This window comes from Aristolochia californica, unplaced genomic scaffold, assembly GCF_029961685.1.
Source record: "Aristolochia californica isolate CCGP_79_NKW_82.1479 unplaced genomic scaffold, dmAriCali1.0.hap1 SCAF_12, whole genome shotgun sequence".
In the NCBI taxonomy this organism is placed as follows: Eukaryota; Viridiplantae; Streptophyta; class Magnoliopsida; order Piperales; family Aristolochiaceae; genus Aristolochia; species Aristolochia californica.
Genome location: NW_027181793.1, coordinates 1,149,318 through 1,167,264, shown reverse-complemented (window position 1 = coordinate 1,167,264; position 17,947 = coordinate 1,149,318). Strand labels below are relative to the sequence as shown.

The 17,947-nt window shown below is 35.5% G+C and overlaps 3 protein-coding genes across 3 annotated transcripts; 1 reads left to right on the top strand and 2 right to left on the bottom strand.

The window, feature by feature from the left end:
- Nucleotides 1-3,121: 3,121 nt before the first annotated feature.
- LOC137946960 (monooxygenase 1-like) lies at nt 3,122-5,194 on the bottom strand. Its single transcript, XM_068793248.1, has 6 exons — nt 5,104-5,194; nt 4,839-4,985; nt 4,529-4,579; nt 4,230-4,401; nt 3,899-4,127; nt 3,122-3,812 (listed from the first exon to the last, which is right to left on the bottom strand). Exons 1-6 carry the CDS (start codon nt 5,181-5,183, stop codon nt 3,256-3,258), a joined length of 1,236 nt encoding a protein of 411 aa, XP_068649349.1. The 5' UTR covers nt 5,184-5,194; the 3' UTR covers nt 3,122-3,255.
- A 1,255-nt stretch (nt 5,195-6,449) lies between these two features.
- LOC137945607 (uncharacterized) lies at nt 6,450-7,055 on the bottom strand. Its single transcript, XM_068791552.1, has one exon. The coding sequence runs from the start codon at nt 7,053-7,055 to the stop codon at nt 6,450-6,452; it is 606 nt and encodes a 201-aa protein (XP_068647653.1).
- Nucleotides 7,056-14,637: 7,582 nt separating this feature from the next.
- LOC137946246 (monooxygenase 1-like) lies at nt 14,638-17,171 on the top strand. The gene is made up of 6 exons (XM_068792467.1): nt 14,638-14,792; nt 14,923-15,069; nt 15,650-15,700; nt 15,782-15,953; nt 16,078-16,306; nt 16,409-17,171. The coding sequence occupies exons 1-6, from the start codon at nt 14,713-14,715 to the stop codon at nt 16,963-16,965; spliced, it is 1,236 nt and encodes a 411-aa protein (XP_068648568.1). The 5' UTR covers nt 14,638-14,712; the 3' UTR covers nt 16,966-17,171.
- The last annotated feature ends 776 nt before the right edge of the window (nt 17,172-17,947 follow it).

Below are 17,947 nucleotides of genomic sequence, written 5' to 3'. Positions count from 1 at the left end.
CAAAATTTTCATATTTTATTCTTTTTTTTAATATTTAGGTCACATAAAAATTACCACAATGTGTGGAGGAAAATACAGTTTTCTTGTATGTCATTCTTCTACCTCTCCCCCTCAACCTAAGGATAAAAAGTACATAGAGACCCAACTTGGAAAAAATATAATATGGGAGAAAAAAAATCACTCCTACCTATATGAGAAAGCTCCGTACACTAGTCAAAATGGTTATAGTCTGAAACAAACTCCGCTCAATTTCAAAAGCAGAAAAATGACCCAATTTTAGGGCATAACTAAGAGACTGCTCAATTTTTAAGGGTAACTCAAACACAAATCACTACTTGGGTGAAGAATAAGGGTCTTGACTCGAGTTGGATGTTGGGCGTACTCCTATACTTTTTAGATAGTGGGTCTAGATATTGTTTTGAAGTGATAAAAATAAAAGATGATAAAATGAAGAAGTGCCATAGTAAAACAACTTTAATCGAAAGGAGGTGATTATGCAACACCATTACTTCCAAATGAATCTAGAATGTAACCTTTTTATTGAGAAAAAAATAGGGGAGACTAACGAAAGAACTGTAAAAATAACTTAACAAACTATTTTGACCAAGTATGACTTCAACAAAATTTTTTTGGGGTGAGCTTAATATTTGGAGATGATGATGAACTAAGTAAAAAAAATGCAAAGAGTTGAAAGTATCCAAGCAGGATATTGCATACCTTGAACGAGCACATCATGGAGTGATTAAAAGTTTGGCCAAAACTCTCTGTTTAGAAGAATGTTTTTCCTAAAAATCTATGAATCTAGGTGAAAAGGAAACTCAATTCACGTCAATGCATGAATAGGTAGTAGGAGAGAAAATAGATAAAAAAAAAAGATTTTCGGAAAAGATGACCTTTGGTACTTCTAATATCAATATCTCTAAAAAAATAGCTTAGAATAACAAACAATTTGCTTCTCAAGAAATTAAACTCAAATAGATTTAATTTGATACATAATTTGACATAAAAGCTTCGTTCTTGAACCTATTATAAGTTTGATTTGCTTCATTCAGTAGACTTACATATCTTTATTTTGACTTACAAATAAAAAACTCTAGTTGATTTCTATTGAGTTTGATTTGTCAACTCCAATGAGAATATATCCTTACACTATAATAATTCTGGCTTCGTGAGACTTCTTGCTATGAGGGTCATGTAAGACTCTTCCTTAGCTACTTGTCAACACTTCCCTTCAAGCTAGAGTTTATAACTTCAAGTTGCAAGGAAAAAAAATATTTGGTCTTCAATCTTCTTTTGCTAAAAAATCTTCATAGATACAAAAAATTTCATCTTTTGTTCTCCATTTTTCTTGAATATTTTGGTCACATAAAAATTACCATAACATGTGGAATAAAATACCTCATTATTGTACTTGTTATTCTTCTCCCCCTCAAACTAGGGATAAAAAGGACATAGAGACCTAACTTGGACAAAACACAATATGGGAGAAGAAAATCACTCCTAGGCTATGGCAAAGCTCCATACACTAGTCAAAATACTCATAGTTTGAAACACTCCACTTAATTTTAAAGGCAAAAAAGCGGCCCAACTTCATGGTACAACAAATATACAACTCACTTTTAAGGGTAACTCAAACACAAATCACCTCTTGGGTGAAGAATAAAAGACTTAACTTGAGCTGGATGTTGGACAAACTCCTTTGCTTTTTAGGTAGCGGGTCTAGGCATTGTTCTGAATTGATAAAAATACAAGATGATAAACTAAAGAAATACAAGAGGAAAACAACTTTAACTGGAAAGAGGCGACTATGCAACACTCATACTGTCAAATGAATCTAAAATGTGACCTTTTATTTTATTGAAAAACTAGGAGAGACTATAACCGTAGAACTTAATGAATTTGACCAAGTTTAAATTTTTTGGTTGACCATAATTTTTTGGAGTTGACAATGCGGAAAATACACATCCAAGTAACAAAAAACACAAAACTTGAAAACAACACCAAAGCAGGATTAAGTCTGAACAAGCAACTTTGATTAGAAGAAAAATTTGGCTAAAAAACTAGGATTCAGAGAAAAAAAAAATTCAGTTCACGTCAGTGCATGGAGAGATAATAGGAGAGAAAAAAGGAAAATGAGAGATTTTCTGTTGAACTGACCTTTGGTACTTCTGATCTCCGTATCTCTCATAATATAACTCCGAATAAAAAATGATTTGTTTTTAAAGAAACTGGACTCAAAGAGATTTAATTTGATATCTAATTTGACATAAAAAAAGTTTTTTTTTTAATCTTTTATGTCCGCTTGATTTACTTCTTTCTATAGTTTGACGATTCCTAACTCCAATGCAAATATCTCCTTACATATAGATTAGATTGATGTAAAGTTTTCTCCTTCTGAAACTACACTTCTATATACTCCCATGTCAATCTTATTTATATGTAAGAAGATATTTGCATTGGAGTTGGCAACCGTCATGCTATAGAATAAAAAAATTAAGAGGTCATAAAATATTTGAGAACAAACCTTTTATATAAAATTAAGTATCAAATTAAAGATCTTTGAGTCTTGTTTTTAAAGAAACAAATGGTTTGTGATTTTGATCCATATTGTAGGAGATATTGATATAAAAAAGTACTAAAGGTAAATTCTGCCTAAAATCTCTCATTTTTCCTATTTCTCTCCTATTATCTCTTTATGCATCGATGTGAATTGAGTTTCCATTTCTTTTAGAATCCTAGTTTTTTAGCCAAATTTCTCTTCTAATCATAGATTTTTCGCCAAAATTAATCACTCCATGATGTGCTCATTCAAGGAATGCAAAAAATTCCTACTTCGATGTTGTTTTCAAGTTTTGCGTTATTTGCTACTTGGTTGTGTATCTTACGCGTAATATTTCAAACATATTTTCTAACAAATTACAACTATGTATAGACTTAAGCCTAATGGGGGGTATTAAAAGTTGAATTTGAGTTTATTTAGCTTTCTTCAATTGTTAGAAAAAATATTTTCCTATAGAAACTAGGTTTTGAGGAATTAAGTAGAACAATAATGTTGTTATAATCTAAATATTATTAAGATTATAAACAGGACAGAAGTCTCTAAACCATAATCTATGTCACACTCTTTTGTTCTTCAAATTTCACATATATATAACCTAAGTTGACACACTTCTAAGGCGTCTACTCATAGCAAACAGTTGCTATCGTCCTTTCGATCTGTAGAGGCAGCGGCTGGTTTTATCACAGATTTCCGAGTTAAAGGCGACCGATGTCGAAGCGAGTGTGGTTGAATGTATGCCGGAACATTAAAATGAGGAGCATGTTAAGAGCCACCTGCATGTGGAAGGAGGACATGGTGGCGATGAGTCCGGTGATAAAAGACTGGGTGGATAGCTTCAACAATCGGGGTCTCCGTTCTTTCAAGTAGTTATCGATTCCTGCCTCAGCTCTCTTCCGCCATGCGAGCTTCTCGTCGCCCTCCTGCACCTGGTGGAGTTCCTTCGCCAAGCATCGTGCGAGGGAGATTGCGTCCTCCAGACCGGAGGAGCCGCCTTGTTGGAGGAACGGCCCCATGACGTGCATGGCGTCGCCGGCGACTGTCATCGTCCCTTTCCTGAAATCTCCGGTGAATATCTCCCAGGGTGTTCGGTACCTTATTATGGTGTAGACAGCCGTGTCGATCTCGCTGTTTTTTATCATCTCCACCAGGTCGCTCCTCTTCGCTTGACCCTTTATGTCTTCGTACGGCAAAGCCTTTATGAATTCCAAAGCAGAGTTCACGATTCCCTCTGGACTGTACATGATATCGGAGTCTGATTGGGAGAAAGCGATTTATGTCAGTGAGTAATAACGAGCAGAACTCATGGAGTTTACTGTCTTCTCTGAGATATTTATTTACCTGTGGGAAGCCTTTTCCTAGCCAGGAACCACGAGACTGTATAGTCATCAATGGGAGTTCTTCCGATGAAGTAACCGTTGTGTCTTATACGAAGGAATTCCTTGGCATGCCCATGACCTTGTGGGTAATGAGTCAGAGCCCTTAATCCAACCAACGGAGAAACCTTTGCAGGTTTGAATCCCAGTGCTTCTGCAACTAACGACTTCCATCCCTCACATCCGACTAAAATCTGCAAAAAAGTATCCGAACAAGTAACTAAATCCTGTTTTCTTTTTGTAAAACGAAGAAGATAAAACTGAAATGAAGGAGATTCACTGTTCAATTTCTCAACCTTCGCGCGGATGATAGTCCCGTCACGTAGTTTAAGAGTATAGTTTGAAGTCTTTGGATCCTGATCGATTGAGACGACGCGAGAGCTTAAACGGACAGTGTCTGGTGGCAAGCGATCAGCGAAGGCTTGCATGATATCACTTCTCTTAACGCATCTCTGCTCTCCTGCGGGACTGTTGATTAATCATGGTTAATTAAAACGAAATACGAACTAGATTTAGTGCAACAAGGAGCCTTTAATCCTGTTTTCTTTATTTTCTTGAAAAAAAAAATTAGATTAGTGGAAGAAGGAGCCCTTACTCGTGAGGTAGGTAGCGAATGGTGTCCAAATCCAGTAAAACTTCCTGGGTACTGAAAATGATGTGAAGAAAAGAATAAATCGTAAGATTTTTTTATCAAGAAATCTCTGTCGACGTGTAGAAGGATATTTTTTCTATTTGGATCTGCAATTGTCTGTGCCAATCTCCAACAAGATAAGATTCTGCCAGACCATAATCTCTCACTGGTTGGGCAAATAATTTACATCTTTCCCCCGTTTTCTCGAAAGAGAAGAATAGACAGCTTCGATAACAGAAAAAATAAAAAAGAAAAACAAGGAGAAAGCACTCACACTTCAATGGGACGGGCCTTCCCTCGAAGCTCATCGCCGACGCCCAGTTGATCAAAAGCGCGCCACCCGTTTGTGTGAACTCCTACCGTCGTTCCGTGAGCGCGCAGAGTCTCTGATTTTTCTAAAACCAGACTCCTCAGACCTTTTCTGAGTATCGTTAAAACCAGATAAAAGTAGGGATGATCAGTAGAAAACTAAAAAGCCAGAAAACGAGGGTGAAGGCTGTGATCCTTCTGCGGAAGAAAATAAATTAGTTTAGTACTACCTGTAGAGTGCAAGAGATGTTGCAAGGCCAACGATTCCACCGCCAACAATCACGATATCGTGGGTCTCCGACGAATCCATCTCTCCTTTTATCTTTCTTCTTCACTGATGAGTCTTTCTATCTCAACTCTTCATTAACTCTGGTTCTCCGAGACCCATTTTATAGCCGGAGAGGAAGGCCACGTTCTTCTCGCTTCCCGTCCACGAGAGCAATAATCGATCGCTCGACAATCACCTCCACTTGTCTCTCTCCTCTTTTGATCGTGTGACCTTCTAAATAAATTAATTGTCTGCATCGTTTTGAATCTCCCGTAACGAGACTCGTTGACTGACATATCTAGAGTATGGAAATGCTTGGCATCTTCAGAAAAGCAGACAGACATGGGACCCGTAGAGACGCAGACGAAGCGGACGAAACAAAACAACCCACCCACTTTCATGATTTCTGTAGTTGAAAGGCCGACTCCTTTCTTCTCACAAGTGATCGCACCCCTTTTTCTAAGAAAAACTGAAGGGAATTTCCCTTAAATACCTATTTAAAATAAAATATTTTTAAAAATACAGATTCATCAAAATATTTTTAAAACTATCCAACTTTGACAGGTCAAATGCCTGTGTGTACAGTCAAAAGCGACACTTAAGCTTTGACTACTTATGTGTTGCCATGTCATCAGTACAGTAAACATAGATCGATATGTTGTCTGCCACATCATTATTTTACCAGGTCATCTGCCACATAAGCTGATACATCATTAAATAAAAAATTAAATAATTTTTTTTAAAAAAATTAAAAAACCAAATTCATATTTTATTACCTAATATCTACAATATTGGACATTTATCTTTGGGAAAAGTAATAAATTTTATGTCTTGAAGCCTAATAATTATTTTAGAGTTTAAAAATACAATTTATTTGTCTAATTTTTATCATATTATTTAAAAAATAATAAATTATTAAAAATATATATTAGTTAATTAAAAATCTTACAACACCTTTTATTATCAATTAAAAATATTTATTAACTGAAAAAATATAAAAATTTTACTTGAGTTTAAAAAATAAATGTACCGGTACACTTTTTATTACCTTATATTTAAAATAATAAGTTATAAAAAATCTTACTCTTACCATTTTAACACCTTTTTATTATAGATTTAAAAATTATTTTAATAAAAAATTTTGAAAATTTTAGTTTTGAGTTTAAAAATCAAATTTATCAATACGATGTTTTTTCAAATTTATTATTACCTTATATTTAAAATAAGTAAAAATAAAATAAATATATAATTAATTAAAAAATTTTACTCTTACTAATTTAACATATTTTATTATCGATTTATTTTTTTTTAATTTTTTAATTGAGAGGGGGGCGTCGAGGGTGAGGTCTGAGGCCGAGCGGTGGGGAGCAACGGTAGCAGGCACTGCGAGAGGGGAGAGGAGAGGAGAGGAGGCCGAGGCCGAGCGGTAACAGTAGGCACTGCGAGAGGGGAGAGGAGAGGAGAGGAGGCTGAGGCCGAGCGGCAGTAGCAGGCACTGCGAGAGGGGAGAGGAGAGGAGAGGAGGCTGAGGCCGAGCGGCAGCAGCAGGCACTGCGAGAGGGGAGAGGAGAGGAGAGGAGAGGAGGCCGAGGTCGAGCGGCGGTGAGAGGGCGAGAGGAGAGGGGGAAAGAGGAGAGGAGAGGAGGTCGAGGCCAAGCGACAACAACAAGAGGAGAGAGGGCAAGGCCAGAGGAGGCCGAGGCCGAGTGGTGGCGAGAGGGTGAGAGGAGAGGAGAGGAGGCCAAGGACAAGCGGCGGCGGTGAGAAGGCTAGAGGAGAGGAGAGTAGGCTGAGCGGCGGCGGCAAGAGGGCGAGAGGAGAGGGCGCGAGAGGAGAGGAGAGGAGGCCAAGCGACGACGGCGAGAGGGTGAGAGGAGAGGAGAGGAGAAAGATGAGAGGGGACACATAAGGCATTTAAAATAACTTATTTTGAAAAACAATACGGTGGAATATGGTGAGAATTATTTAATTTTTATTTAATGACATGTCAGCTTACGTGGCAGATGATGTGGTAAAATAATGACATGGCAGATGACGTGTCGATCTATGTTTACTGCACTGATGACGTGGTGACACATAAGCAGTCAAAGCTTATGTGTTGCCTTTGACTAGTCAAAGTTGGGTAGTTTTAGAAATATTTTGATGACGTCGGTATTTTTGAAAATATTTTATTTTAAATGGGTATTTAAGTAAAATTCCAAAAAATGAAGATGTTATTGATTTACTCATAGATGATAGTTTCATGTTTCCTCATTTCTTATAAAATAAAGGGAATTTCACTAAAATAATCATTTAAAATAACTTATTTTGAAAAACAACGATGTCATCAAATTATTTTGAAAAATACCCAACTTTGACCGGTCCACTGCATATGTGTACAGTCAAAGGCGACACGTAAGCTTTTACTGCTTACATGTTGCCACATCATCAGTGTAGTGAAGCAAGATGAACATGTCGTTTGCCACGTCTTCTGCCATGTCAGTTGCCACATCATTAAATGATAAAAAAATTGAATAAATTAAAAAAACATAAAAAATAAAATACACTTTTAGTTACATTATATCTAAAATAATAAATTATTAAAAAATAACTCTTAGTTATTTAAAACCATTTAATATCAATACAAAAATTTATCGTTACACTTTTTATTACTTTATATTTTAAAAAATAAAAAATAAAATAAGTATACTAATTAGATTTAAAATATTTAGAAAATAAAATATTTAGAAATTTAAAATATTTATAAATTGAAAAAATATACAAAAAATTTATTTTAGAGTTTAAAAATACAATTTATTTGTATAATTTTTATCAAATTATTTAAAAAATATTAAATTATTAAAAATATATATTAGTTAATTAAAAATCTTACAACACCTTTTATTATCAATTAAAAAATTTATTAGCTGAAAAAATATGAAAATTTTACTTGAGTTTAAAAAATAAATGTACCAGTACACTTTTTATTACCTTATATTTAAAATAATAAGTTATAAAAAATCTTACTCTTACCATTTTAATACCTTTTTATTATCAATTTAAAAATTATTTTAATAAAAAAATTTGAAAATTTTAGTTTTGAGTTTAAAAATCAAATTTATCAATACGTTTTTTTCAAATTTATTATTACCTTATATTTAAAATAATTTAAAATAAAATTAATTTCTAGTTAATTAAAAAATCTTACTCTTACTAATTTAACATATTTTATTATCGATTTAAAATATTTTTTTATTTTTTTAATTGAGAGGGGGGCGTCTAGGCTGTGGTCGAGGGCGAGCGCTGGGGAGCGACGGTAGTAGGCACTGGGGACAGAAGAGGAGAGGAGGCCGAGGCTGAGCGACGGCAGCGAGAGGAGAGAGGGCGAGGCTAGAGGAGGCCGAGGCCTAGCGGCGGTGAGAAGGCGAGAGGAGAGGAGAGGAGGTCGAGGCCAAGCGACGACAACGAGAGGAGAGAGGGCAAGGCCAAAGGAGGCCGAGGCCGAGTGGTGGCGAGAGGGTGAGAGGAGAGGAGGCTGAGGCCAAGCGGCGGCGAGAGGGCGAGAGGAGATGGGGCAAGAGGAGAGGAGAGGAGAAAGATGAGAGGGGAAATAAAAAGTGTATTTGATTTTTTATTTTTATTTTTAAAATTAATTTTTTATTTAATGACTTGGCAACTTACATGGCAGATGATGTGGTGAAATAATGACATGGCAGACGACGTGTTCATCTAACTTCACTAAACTGATGATGCAGTGACATGTAAGCAGTCAAAGCTAACGTGTCGCTTTTGACTGTATACATGTGCAGTGGACCGGTCAAAGTTGGATATTTTTCATAATAATTTGATGACGTCATTGTTTTTCAAAATAAGTTGTTTTAAATGGTTATTTTGGTGAAATTCTCTAAAGTAAATACTAAATATTTTAACTCATCATATTCCAACTAAATGCATTTTCTTAAGATAATCTGAATTTATTTAATGTAAGTATAATACTATCTAATTTGAAAATATTTTTAAAATTATCTTTTGAAAAACTTGTATCTTTCCCTTTCATTTATAATAATAAGAAATAAAAATTACAATAATAAGTGGTCACAGACTAGATCAACTGATTGAAATGGGTTCAACGGGACTCGATCACTTGTTTGGGTTGTACAATGGATACTGGGGACAAGAAAATACTCACACTACAAGAAATTAAGCTTTAGGCGATGAATTTTTTAATAATGGAACCATTGAAAATGGCTTTTATCAATGGAAATCAATTTTGTCAACAATTTAATTTTTTGTTGTAAAAAGACTTCCCTAATGAAGCTTGGAAAACTTATTTCCATCGAATTTTTATTTTTTACCAATGAATATTTTCTCACCTACGCCTAAGAGACCCTTATTTCCACTGAAAAACTAAAATATTATTATCAATGAAATGAATTCCATTGAGAATTGTCACCATCTTCGATGGAATCATATATTTTATTATTTCCATTTTACGTAATAAATAATTATCGATGGAATGAATTTTACTGAGGATAATTATCTTCTTTTATGGAAATTCCACCAAGGAATGTCTTTTAAGTTATCCTAATTTATTTTTGAATAAGTTCTTTATATTATTATTGAAATTATATATAAATAAGTTTATTAATTTAACTAAGTGAAATAAATTTTAGCATTCACTGTAGATTAATGTATTTAAATAATTCCATTAAAATATTTTAAATTTTTATTTATTTATATTAAATTTAATTTTTAAACTTATTTCATAAATATTGAATATGTAAATTTCATTGAATTAAAAAATAATTTTTTTAATAAATTTATTTCATATTTTTATTAAATTTAAACTATTTTTAGTCATAATTGTGGGAAACTTTGAATCATATTACTAATTAGAATTTCAAATAAATTACATAATTTATTTATTTTTAAAAAAAAATTCAAATAGTTAGAATTTTTTTAAAAAGTATGAATAAAATAAAATTTAAAATATAAAATGAACTTAAACACTTAAAAATAGGATTAAAAAAAAAGGGTCTTTTAACGGACAAAATAATTTGACTGATTTAACGTTGGATAGCGAGAACAAATTAAACAATTATTTGAAATTGGCAGCTAACTAATATTTATATTATTTATACTATCATAAAATTTTGTCTTGGAAATGAATAAAATATTATCATGATTATATCATCATAATAATTATCAATCATTTATAATTATTTTTATTCTTATATTCTTACTTTAAGACTTCTAGTACTATAGTTGTAATGATTATAGTGTTATATTATAATTAGAAATAATTATAGCAATTGTCCTTATTATTTGTTATATTTTTTTTAAAAATATTATAATCAATTAATTTATCATTATTATTCTTAAAATTATTAGAAAATTCCTAATAAATTATTAATATTACTATTACTACATTGTTATGAGTTATTATTAGTATAATTATTTTATTAATAATGTATATAAGTCAAATAGTTTCACATATTTATGTGCAAATGTTTATCCCTACATTTATATTTAGACACTTATTTTATAATTAGTTTTAAATAAATAATAAGAATACTAAATAAAAAATTAATTTATATTAGAGTAATTATCTTTGACAAAATTAGTATTGTCGAGGATGATAATGTATAATTCTCTGGAATTTGAAAGTCACTGGCTATAATTAATAAATCATATGAAGTTATGATTTATACTAAATTAATTGTCTTCGACAAAATTAACTTTTTTTAGTATAAAATGTAATTCTCTACATAAGTTGAATTCCTTCAAATTTAATTATCACTAAATACCATAAAATTTAATTCATATTAATAATTATCTTTGGCTGAAATAATTTCTCTGTGTATAATAGATAATTTTCGGCAAAAATTGGAGTTCATTCGTTTTATTACCAAAAATTTATGAGTGCTTTTGGAAAATTTTGTGAACCTTTAATTTATTTTTAAAGTGTTGTTCTTTGATGAAAGTTAAAATTTTTCATGATTTTTTGCATTATTGGGGATTTATTCGACCAATAAAGTTGCCTTAGTTTTAGGGCATCTTATTTTCTTCTTGTCTTCCTCTTTTTTTCCCTATCTTCTCATTTCTTGTCTCTCTTCCCCCGAGTGCTCCCCTGTCACCTAAATTTTATCACTACTAATTGTTGCCACCTTTGCATCTACAATCCCTCTTCACCATCAGTTTCAATTTGGTGCATGTTGGGGTTCAAGATGGGGGTGCCTTGGGGGGCATGCAAGTAGGTGCTTTAGGCAAGGGGAGGGTGGTTGGGGGCTCAAAGAAGAGGGATGTTAGGTAGGGTTTGTTGGCATATATGGCTTCTAAAGGAGAAGAGGGGGGGGGGGGGGGGACTCAAAGAAGGGGGATGTTAAGTAGGGTTTGTTGGCATATATGGCTTCTAAAGGAGAAGGGAGAGGAGGGAGGAGTGAGTGTGGCTTGTGTAGTGTGCAAAGATAAAGTGTACAAAGATAAAATAAGACAAATAATTAACAAGTACACACCACATGGAGACCATATTTTTTCGTTTTTAATGTTCCCTTAATGATAGTCACCCCAATAACTTTTGCTCAGGAAAATTTCACTAAAAAGCCCTATTAGCTAAAATGTTACAATTTGAAGAGATTCAAGCTCTCTTTTGTTAGACCTAAGAAAAAATTATGTTGGTCTCCAGTATTTTGATGATAACAAAATAGGTAGCTTGAAATTGTACTAATAACGGTGTTATTAGTGTGAGTAGACAAAAAACTTTCTAACATATACATTATGCAGTCTACGACAAAACTCAAGCAAATAGAATGATAAATCAATTCAAGACCTGAAGCAAAACGACCTTGAAGATTGTTGCTGAGAAGAAGAACTTACAAAAAAAAAAAAAAAAAAAAAGATGAGTGAAGAATTGAAGACAAAGTTTGAGTCCAATTGGAATCTCAAAAACTCTAGTCTTGTAAGTAGATAGCCATCCAAAATTCTGATATTTAAACACATATATACATTGGAGCTTTAGGAAACCTCATCATTTCAAAACCATGCTCAAAATCATCGCATACGAAGGCTTTTAAAATCATAACACAAGCTTTAACTTTTTCTCAAAGCTAAAATATCATTTGAATTCATGAAAAAACTTTAGGAAACATATTGCATTTACACATGTTTAGGAACAACTTAAACATCATTCAGAACATGTTAGAGCACTTAGAGAAAAATATTTCCATGCATTAAATGTCTACATTGTTGATTTGGCATTGCAATTATCGATCAACCGTAATTGGCTGATTGATCATCCAAAACATGGTCATTTCATGCGATAAAGCATGTTCGATTATCCCACTTGTATTGATCAATCATTTCTGCCTAGGCAAACAAATTTTCACATGGAATGATCGATCATCCCACTTGATTGATCAATTAGACAGAAACTTGCTAGTAGGGGACATAAAACATGATCGATCATGGTAAATACACTGATATATCATACTTGTACTGTACAACCAAAGGGAATTTTGTTTGATCGATTATCACCTTATCAATAATCGATCAACTTAAATTTTCTAGACCAACAATAACATATTGATCGATTAGTCCATCAATCAATATGTCAATGTTTGACAAAAAAGTAGTCGTTATGAGCAATTAGTTGATCAATCATTTTTTAGTGATTGATAAATCAATATACTGATTTTTACAAACAGGTACATAACGATGAGTTAGAAAACTTATAAATACTCTTCCAAACATCTTGAGGGCGATGAGTTAAGCTTTTACTTGCATACCCAAACTCTGCAAAATTAATTTGAGCATCAAAGTTCCAATTAAATCTTCATTTTCTCAAATCTTCCTACATCCTTAAAAATTTCCAAAGCTTCTAAACTTCAATCACTCAGCACTTAAACATATGAAAGTTTGGTTCTCATTTGGAGAAGGGTTGTCTCCCATATTAAGAAGGAATTGTAAGTTTTTATTCTACTTTTGCTTTTTTATTTCTTTTTTTTGGCTTCTCTAGTGCCTAGAAAGTTAGAAGAATTGGTTTCTAGAACCAGGAATCTAGAATGGGAGTGCTTGACTAGAGCTGGAATATAGTCCTTTGTATTCAATCTTTTGGGATACTAGAAATCATGTAATTGGGATTACACGTGGCTTCAGAGTGCCAACAACTCTTTATAATTTCTACCTATTATAGCATATAGTGGAAATTTTCCAAGGGTCCTTAGGCGGTGACTACCAATATGAGAATATCGATTATAAAAAAAATTTGTGCCTCTGGGTGGTGTGCATGTGTATAGACTAGAAAGTATTTGAAAAATAGATCGATAAATTTCGGAAAAAAAGTAATATACATACAATAAGAAAATAAAATGAATACAATCTTGAAAAGAATATAAATACAACTAGTGGAAAGCGTTATAGTTCAGTAAGAGAATAGAGAAGAGGGTTTTCCTCCTGTTTTTCACTGTCATCCAAAGAACAAGTTCAGAAAATTTTTGTCTTCAGACTATCAAATTGTTTAAATCAGTTGTTACGACTAAAAATTCATAAACTGATGCATCTTTGCATCTTCGTCCTCCAAATAAAAAACCAAAGAAACCGAGCGCACAATTCCAGAGAATTCCAACTTCTCCCAGAAAGCATATATTGATACTACCATGATCTGGAAAGTGAGCTCCTGTTACGATGAGGAGTTCATGGTTGCGATTTGGACAACAGCAGCCCGCTCATGATTTTTCTTCGTTTCTGCGCGCAGGCACGTGGGTTGGGGTCGTCCGGAAGTGCGGCAAGTCGCGTGGGTGGAAACCAGAATGAATTAAAAATTGCAGGAATTTCAGTTGGAAGTTAGTGATGAGAGAAAAGGTTGAAGAACCACTCATTTACAATCCCCGCAATGTCTTGTCAGATCTTCCTTTCCTCTCTTTAATGTGACCATTTTGTTGTGATTAGTTTCTTTCATCGCCATAACATCTCCCAACCCTTTCGTTCTCTCACCGCCGGAAAAGCTTCCATGTCTAAATTCTAAACAGAGGGATCTCGGGAGATCTGAAACCTATATAATGTACAATAACATGTGGGATTCTAACAGAAAAAGAAAAAGAAAAAAACGAAACCTCTCCAGTGACAATCGACCCAGATCACGATCATCACCTCTTGGACAACCATGGTCAATCACGGCGGCCGACCGCTCGTCATTGTCAAATTCGTTTGATCGATTATCATATTTTTTTAAGTTGTGGAAGAGGAGAGGAAAAGTACCCACAGCGAGTAGCAGGTGCAGTGGCTTTCAGTTCGCAGACGTGATTACCAAACCCCATTTTTGTCTTTCGCGATATGTTAATTTAGACTGCTCAGATTCCGACGTCGGAAAATTACCGGACTATTTGGAGTTGATATGACAGAATATTGATTATGATTGAATCAAGAAATTAATTATGACGAGATTCCTGTACATGTTACGCTCGGAAAGGGGAAGTAATGGACCACTCACAAAAAGGCTTCTCCATCGCTGATTATATAAACGCACTAGTTGTACTGAAGATCAAAGAGAGACAGAGAAAGGCAGAAGCTGGTGTTTCTTGCAAGACTGGTAGAGATGGGTTCGTCAAACATCCATGATATCGTGATTGTAGGCGGGGGAATAGTTGGTCTTGCGACAGCTCTAGCACTTCACATGTAGAAGAAAGCCCTTTTTAATTTTTCTCCGCTTCGTTTAGAACCGCTTCGATGGGCTGCTTGCTTTTTGAACTGGGTCTTTATTATTCTGCTGATGTTCGTTCTCTTTGTCTGGTTTTGCGATTTTCAGGAAAGGTCTGAAGAGTTTGGTTTTGGAAAAATCGGAGACCCTTCGTGCTCATGGAACGACAGTTGGAGTTCACTCGAACGGGTGGCGCGCCTTCGGGCAACTCGGTGTGGCTGATGAGCTTCGATCGAAGGCTGGTCCGATTCTAGTGTGAGTACTTCATCCTCTTATTTCTCAGTCCGTTACAGAAATAGTTCGGATCTGCTAAAATCAAGGTAATGATTTTACTTGGGTTTCGCGCGATATTAAATCTGGTGAGAATTGCAGCCATTTGGACTGGATCTGCTGTTGACACAGAAGGAAGGCGTAAGGGGGAGGGACCCCTTCTTTCTGTGTCGACGGCGAGAGCTCCCACAAAAGAAAAAGAAAAAGCAGGGGATCTTCTCCTCCTCCTGAGACGGCGCCCGGCGCCCTCCCTATTTCTTGTCGATGGTGGGAGTTTCCGTCAGACAAAAAACAAAGGGAACAGGGGAGGTCTCTTCCCCACGGATAGTCTGGATTAATGATCTATTAGTTTGTCTGAACTAATTGATACGAACTTCTACAGAACCATTGTTTCTGTCGAGTATCGTTATCAAGTGAAAGCGAATTTTGGGCATCAACGATCCGCTAGTTTTCTGTTTAAATTGATCTTGTCTCACCACGAAGATCCCAAATTCATCCCCGTCTTATATCAAGCTGATATTCTTTGAAAATGTCGCAACTAACTAATTGGGTTTTTGGTTTGCAGGACCCAAGAGATTTTGCTCGCTGCCGACAGAATTCGCTTCACGGAACATGAGTAAGTCCTTCGTCTGCTCTCCAACTGAGTTACACTATAGATTTTTAACTTCGTGGCTACTGCCGACCGACCGATTTACAGTCCGGCGGGAGAACAGAGATGCGTCAAGAGAAGCGACATCATGAAAGCATTTGCTGATCGTTTGCCGGTAGATACTATTCGTTTCAACTGCCGTGTTGTCTCGATTGATAAGGATCAAAAGACGGGCAACTATGCTCTTCAGATGAATGATGGAAGCGTCGTCGTTGCCAAGGTGAATGATTTGGAACTGGGTTTATAACTTACTGAAATGGAAAAATAAGTCTCAGAAGCCGGACCTGACAATCGATTTTTTTCGTATGATCTGAAGCTAGCTAATTAGTTTGGATTACTTGCAGATTGTGATCGGATGCGAAGGGTGGCAGTCCTTGGTTGCAGAAACACTTGGATTTAAATCTGCGAAGGTTTCTCCCTTAGTTGGATTGAGAGCTCTGACTTACTATCCAGAGGGTCATGGCTACGCCAAAGAGTTCTTACGGGTCAGGCACAATGGTTACTTCATTGGAAGAACTCCCATTGATGACAATACGATCTCATGGTTTTTGGCTCGGAAACGGCTTCCTTCTGGTAATTTTTTCCTTCAGAAAAAAAAAAAAACATTTTTGTGTATTAATTAAGAATGTGAAGCGGTTACTCATGAACTATGTTCTTGTTTTATGAGAAAACCAGATTCAGAGATCTTGTACAGTCCCAAGGGCATTGTGGAGTCGACTCTGGAATACGTCAAGGGTCTGCCGTGCGAAGACATAAAAGGGCAGGCGAAGAGGAGCGAGCTGGCCGACATGATAAGAAACAGCGACCTCGACACTGCTGTCTATACCATTATACGTTATCGAACCCCGTGGGAGATTTTCTTCGGGAACTTCCGCAGCGGGACGATGACGGTTGCCGGCGACGCTATGCATGTCATGGGCCCGTTCCTCCAGCAAGGCGGCTCTTCCGGTCTGGAGGACGCCATCGCCCTTGCTCGGAACTTGGCCAGTGAACTCCACCAAGTCAGGAAGGAGGATGGCGAACTAGAGTGGCGGAGGAAAGCTGAGATCGGAATAGATAACTATTTGAAAGAACGGAAACCGAGGCTGCTGAAGCTCTCCACTCAATCGTATCTCACCGGCCTCATGGCCACCATCTCCTTCACTCACGTTCAGATTGCCATTTATATGCTCATTCTCTTATTGTTCCGCCATTCATTCAAACACACAGAATTCGACATCGGTCGCCTCTGAACTTCGTGAAGAAGAATATCAAACCCTTTGAAGAAGACGAAGAAGATAAAGTAGCCTGATCTGTGGGTGTCGTTTTGTCAAATATAATTCTGAAAATGGGTAGCCAGTACATCAGGTATCTGTCTGCCTTGGTGTAAATGCTCCTGTCTGTATTAGAGTTATGCTGTAACTTTGGCCTTAAAAATAATAAGTCACCTCTATCACTATGAGTAGTTTCAAATATATTGAAGATAAAACAGTTCTTAATTTTAACAAAGGTAATTTTTAAGTAAGATCTTTTTTGATGCTATATTACCAACACAACTGATCTAATATGAAAAACCATTTGGTGCGAAACATGTAAAACAACCATCTCATCTATCTAATTATGATCGGATGACTGAGATAGTCGTTGATTGGACGACTGAGATAATTGTTGATCATGATCGGATGATTGAGATAGTCGTTGATTGGACGACCGAGATAGTCGTTGATCATGATCGGATGACTGAGATAGTGTTTCATTTGTTTCGCACCAAATGGTTTTTTGTGTTGGATCCGTCCTCATATTGTTATATAGGATCTTATGGCTATGTTATAAATCCTAACCGGTTCGGTCGATTGAACTAGGTTAAATGGACCTAGTTCCTTATTCCATTTATCGATCTGTATGACCCAAGTAAAGGATAGAAGTTGGCTAACCCTACTAGGTTGATAAATTAAAATGACAAACTGATGACCAACCAGGTCAATCTAGTTGTGGGGTATCCATTACATAGAGAACAAAGTAGAAGGGGCACGCTGGAAAAGCAGGGGGAATGTTATGGAAAGGCGAACGTTAGGGGAGGACCAACACTAGAAATGGGGAGTGTTGGATTTAGGATCCCACGACAAGGTCCTTGACCAAGGTGGCGAGAGATGAGAGAAAAAAGAAGATGAGAAGAAGAAAGAAGAAGAAGGAAGAAAGGAGAAAGGAGAAAGGAGAAAGGAGAGAGAGATGGCT

Bases quoted from the DNA above. Each gene is read 5' to 3' on its own strand.
- LOC137946960 (XM_068793248.1), bottom strand. From the start codon at position 5,183: ATGGATTCGTCGGAGACCCACGATATCGTGATTGTTGGCGGTGGAATC. The intron at 4,580-4,838 runs GTGAGTGCTTTC...CATCATTTTCAG, and splicing joins AAGGCCCGTCCCATTGAAGT to TACCCAGGAAGTTTTACTGG. The intron at 4,128-4,229 runs GTTGAGAAATTG...ACTTTTTTGCAG, and splicing joins GGACTATCATCCGCGCGAAG to ATTTTAGTCGGATGTGAGGG.
- LOC137945607 (XM_068791552.1), bottom strand. From the start codon at position 7,055: ATGCCTTATGTGTCCCCTCTCATCTTTCTCCTCTCCTCTCCTCTCACC.
- LOC137946246 (XM_068792467.1), top strand. From the start codon at position 14,713: ATGGGTTCGTCAAACATCCATGATATCGTGATTGTAGGCGGGGGAATA. The intron at 14,793-14,922 runs GTAGAAGAAAGC...TGCGATTTTCAG, and splicing joins ACAGCTCTAGCACTTCACAT to GAAAGGTCTGAAGAGTTTGG. The intron at 15,070-15,649 runs GTGAGTACTTCA...TTTGGTTTGCAG, and splicing joins AAGGCTGGTCCGATTCTAGT to GACCCAAGAGATTTTGCTCG.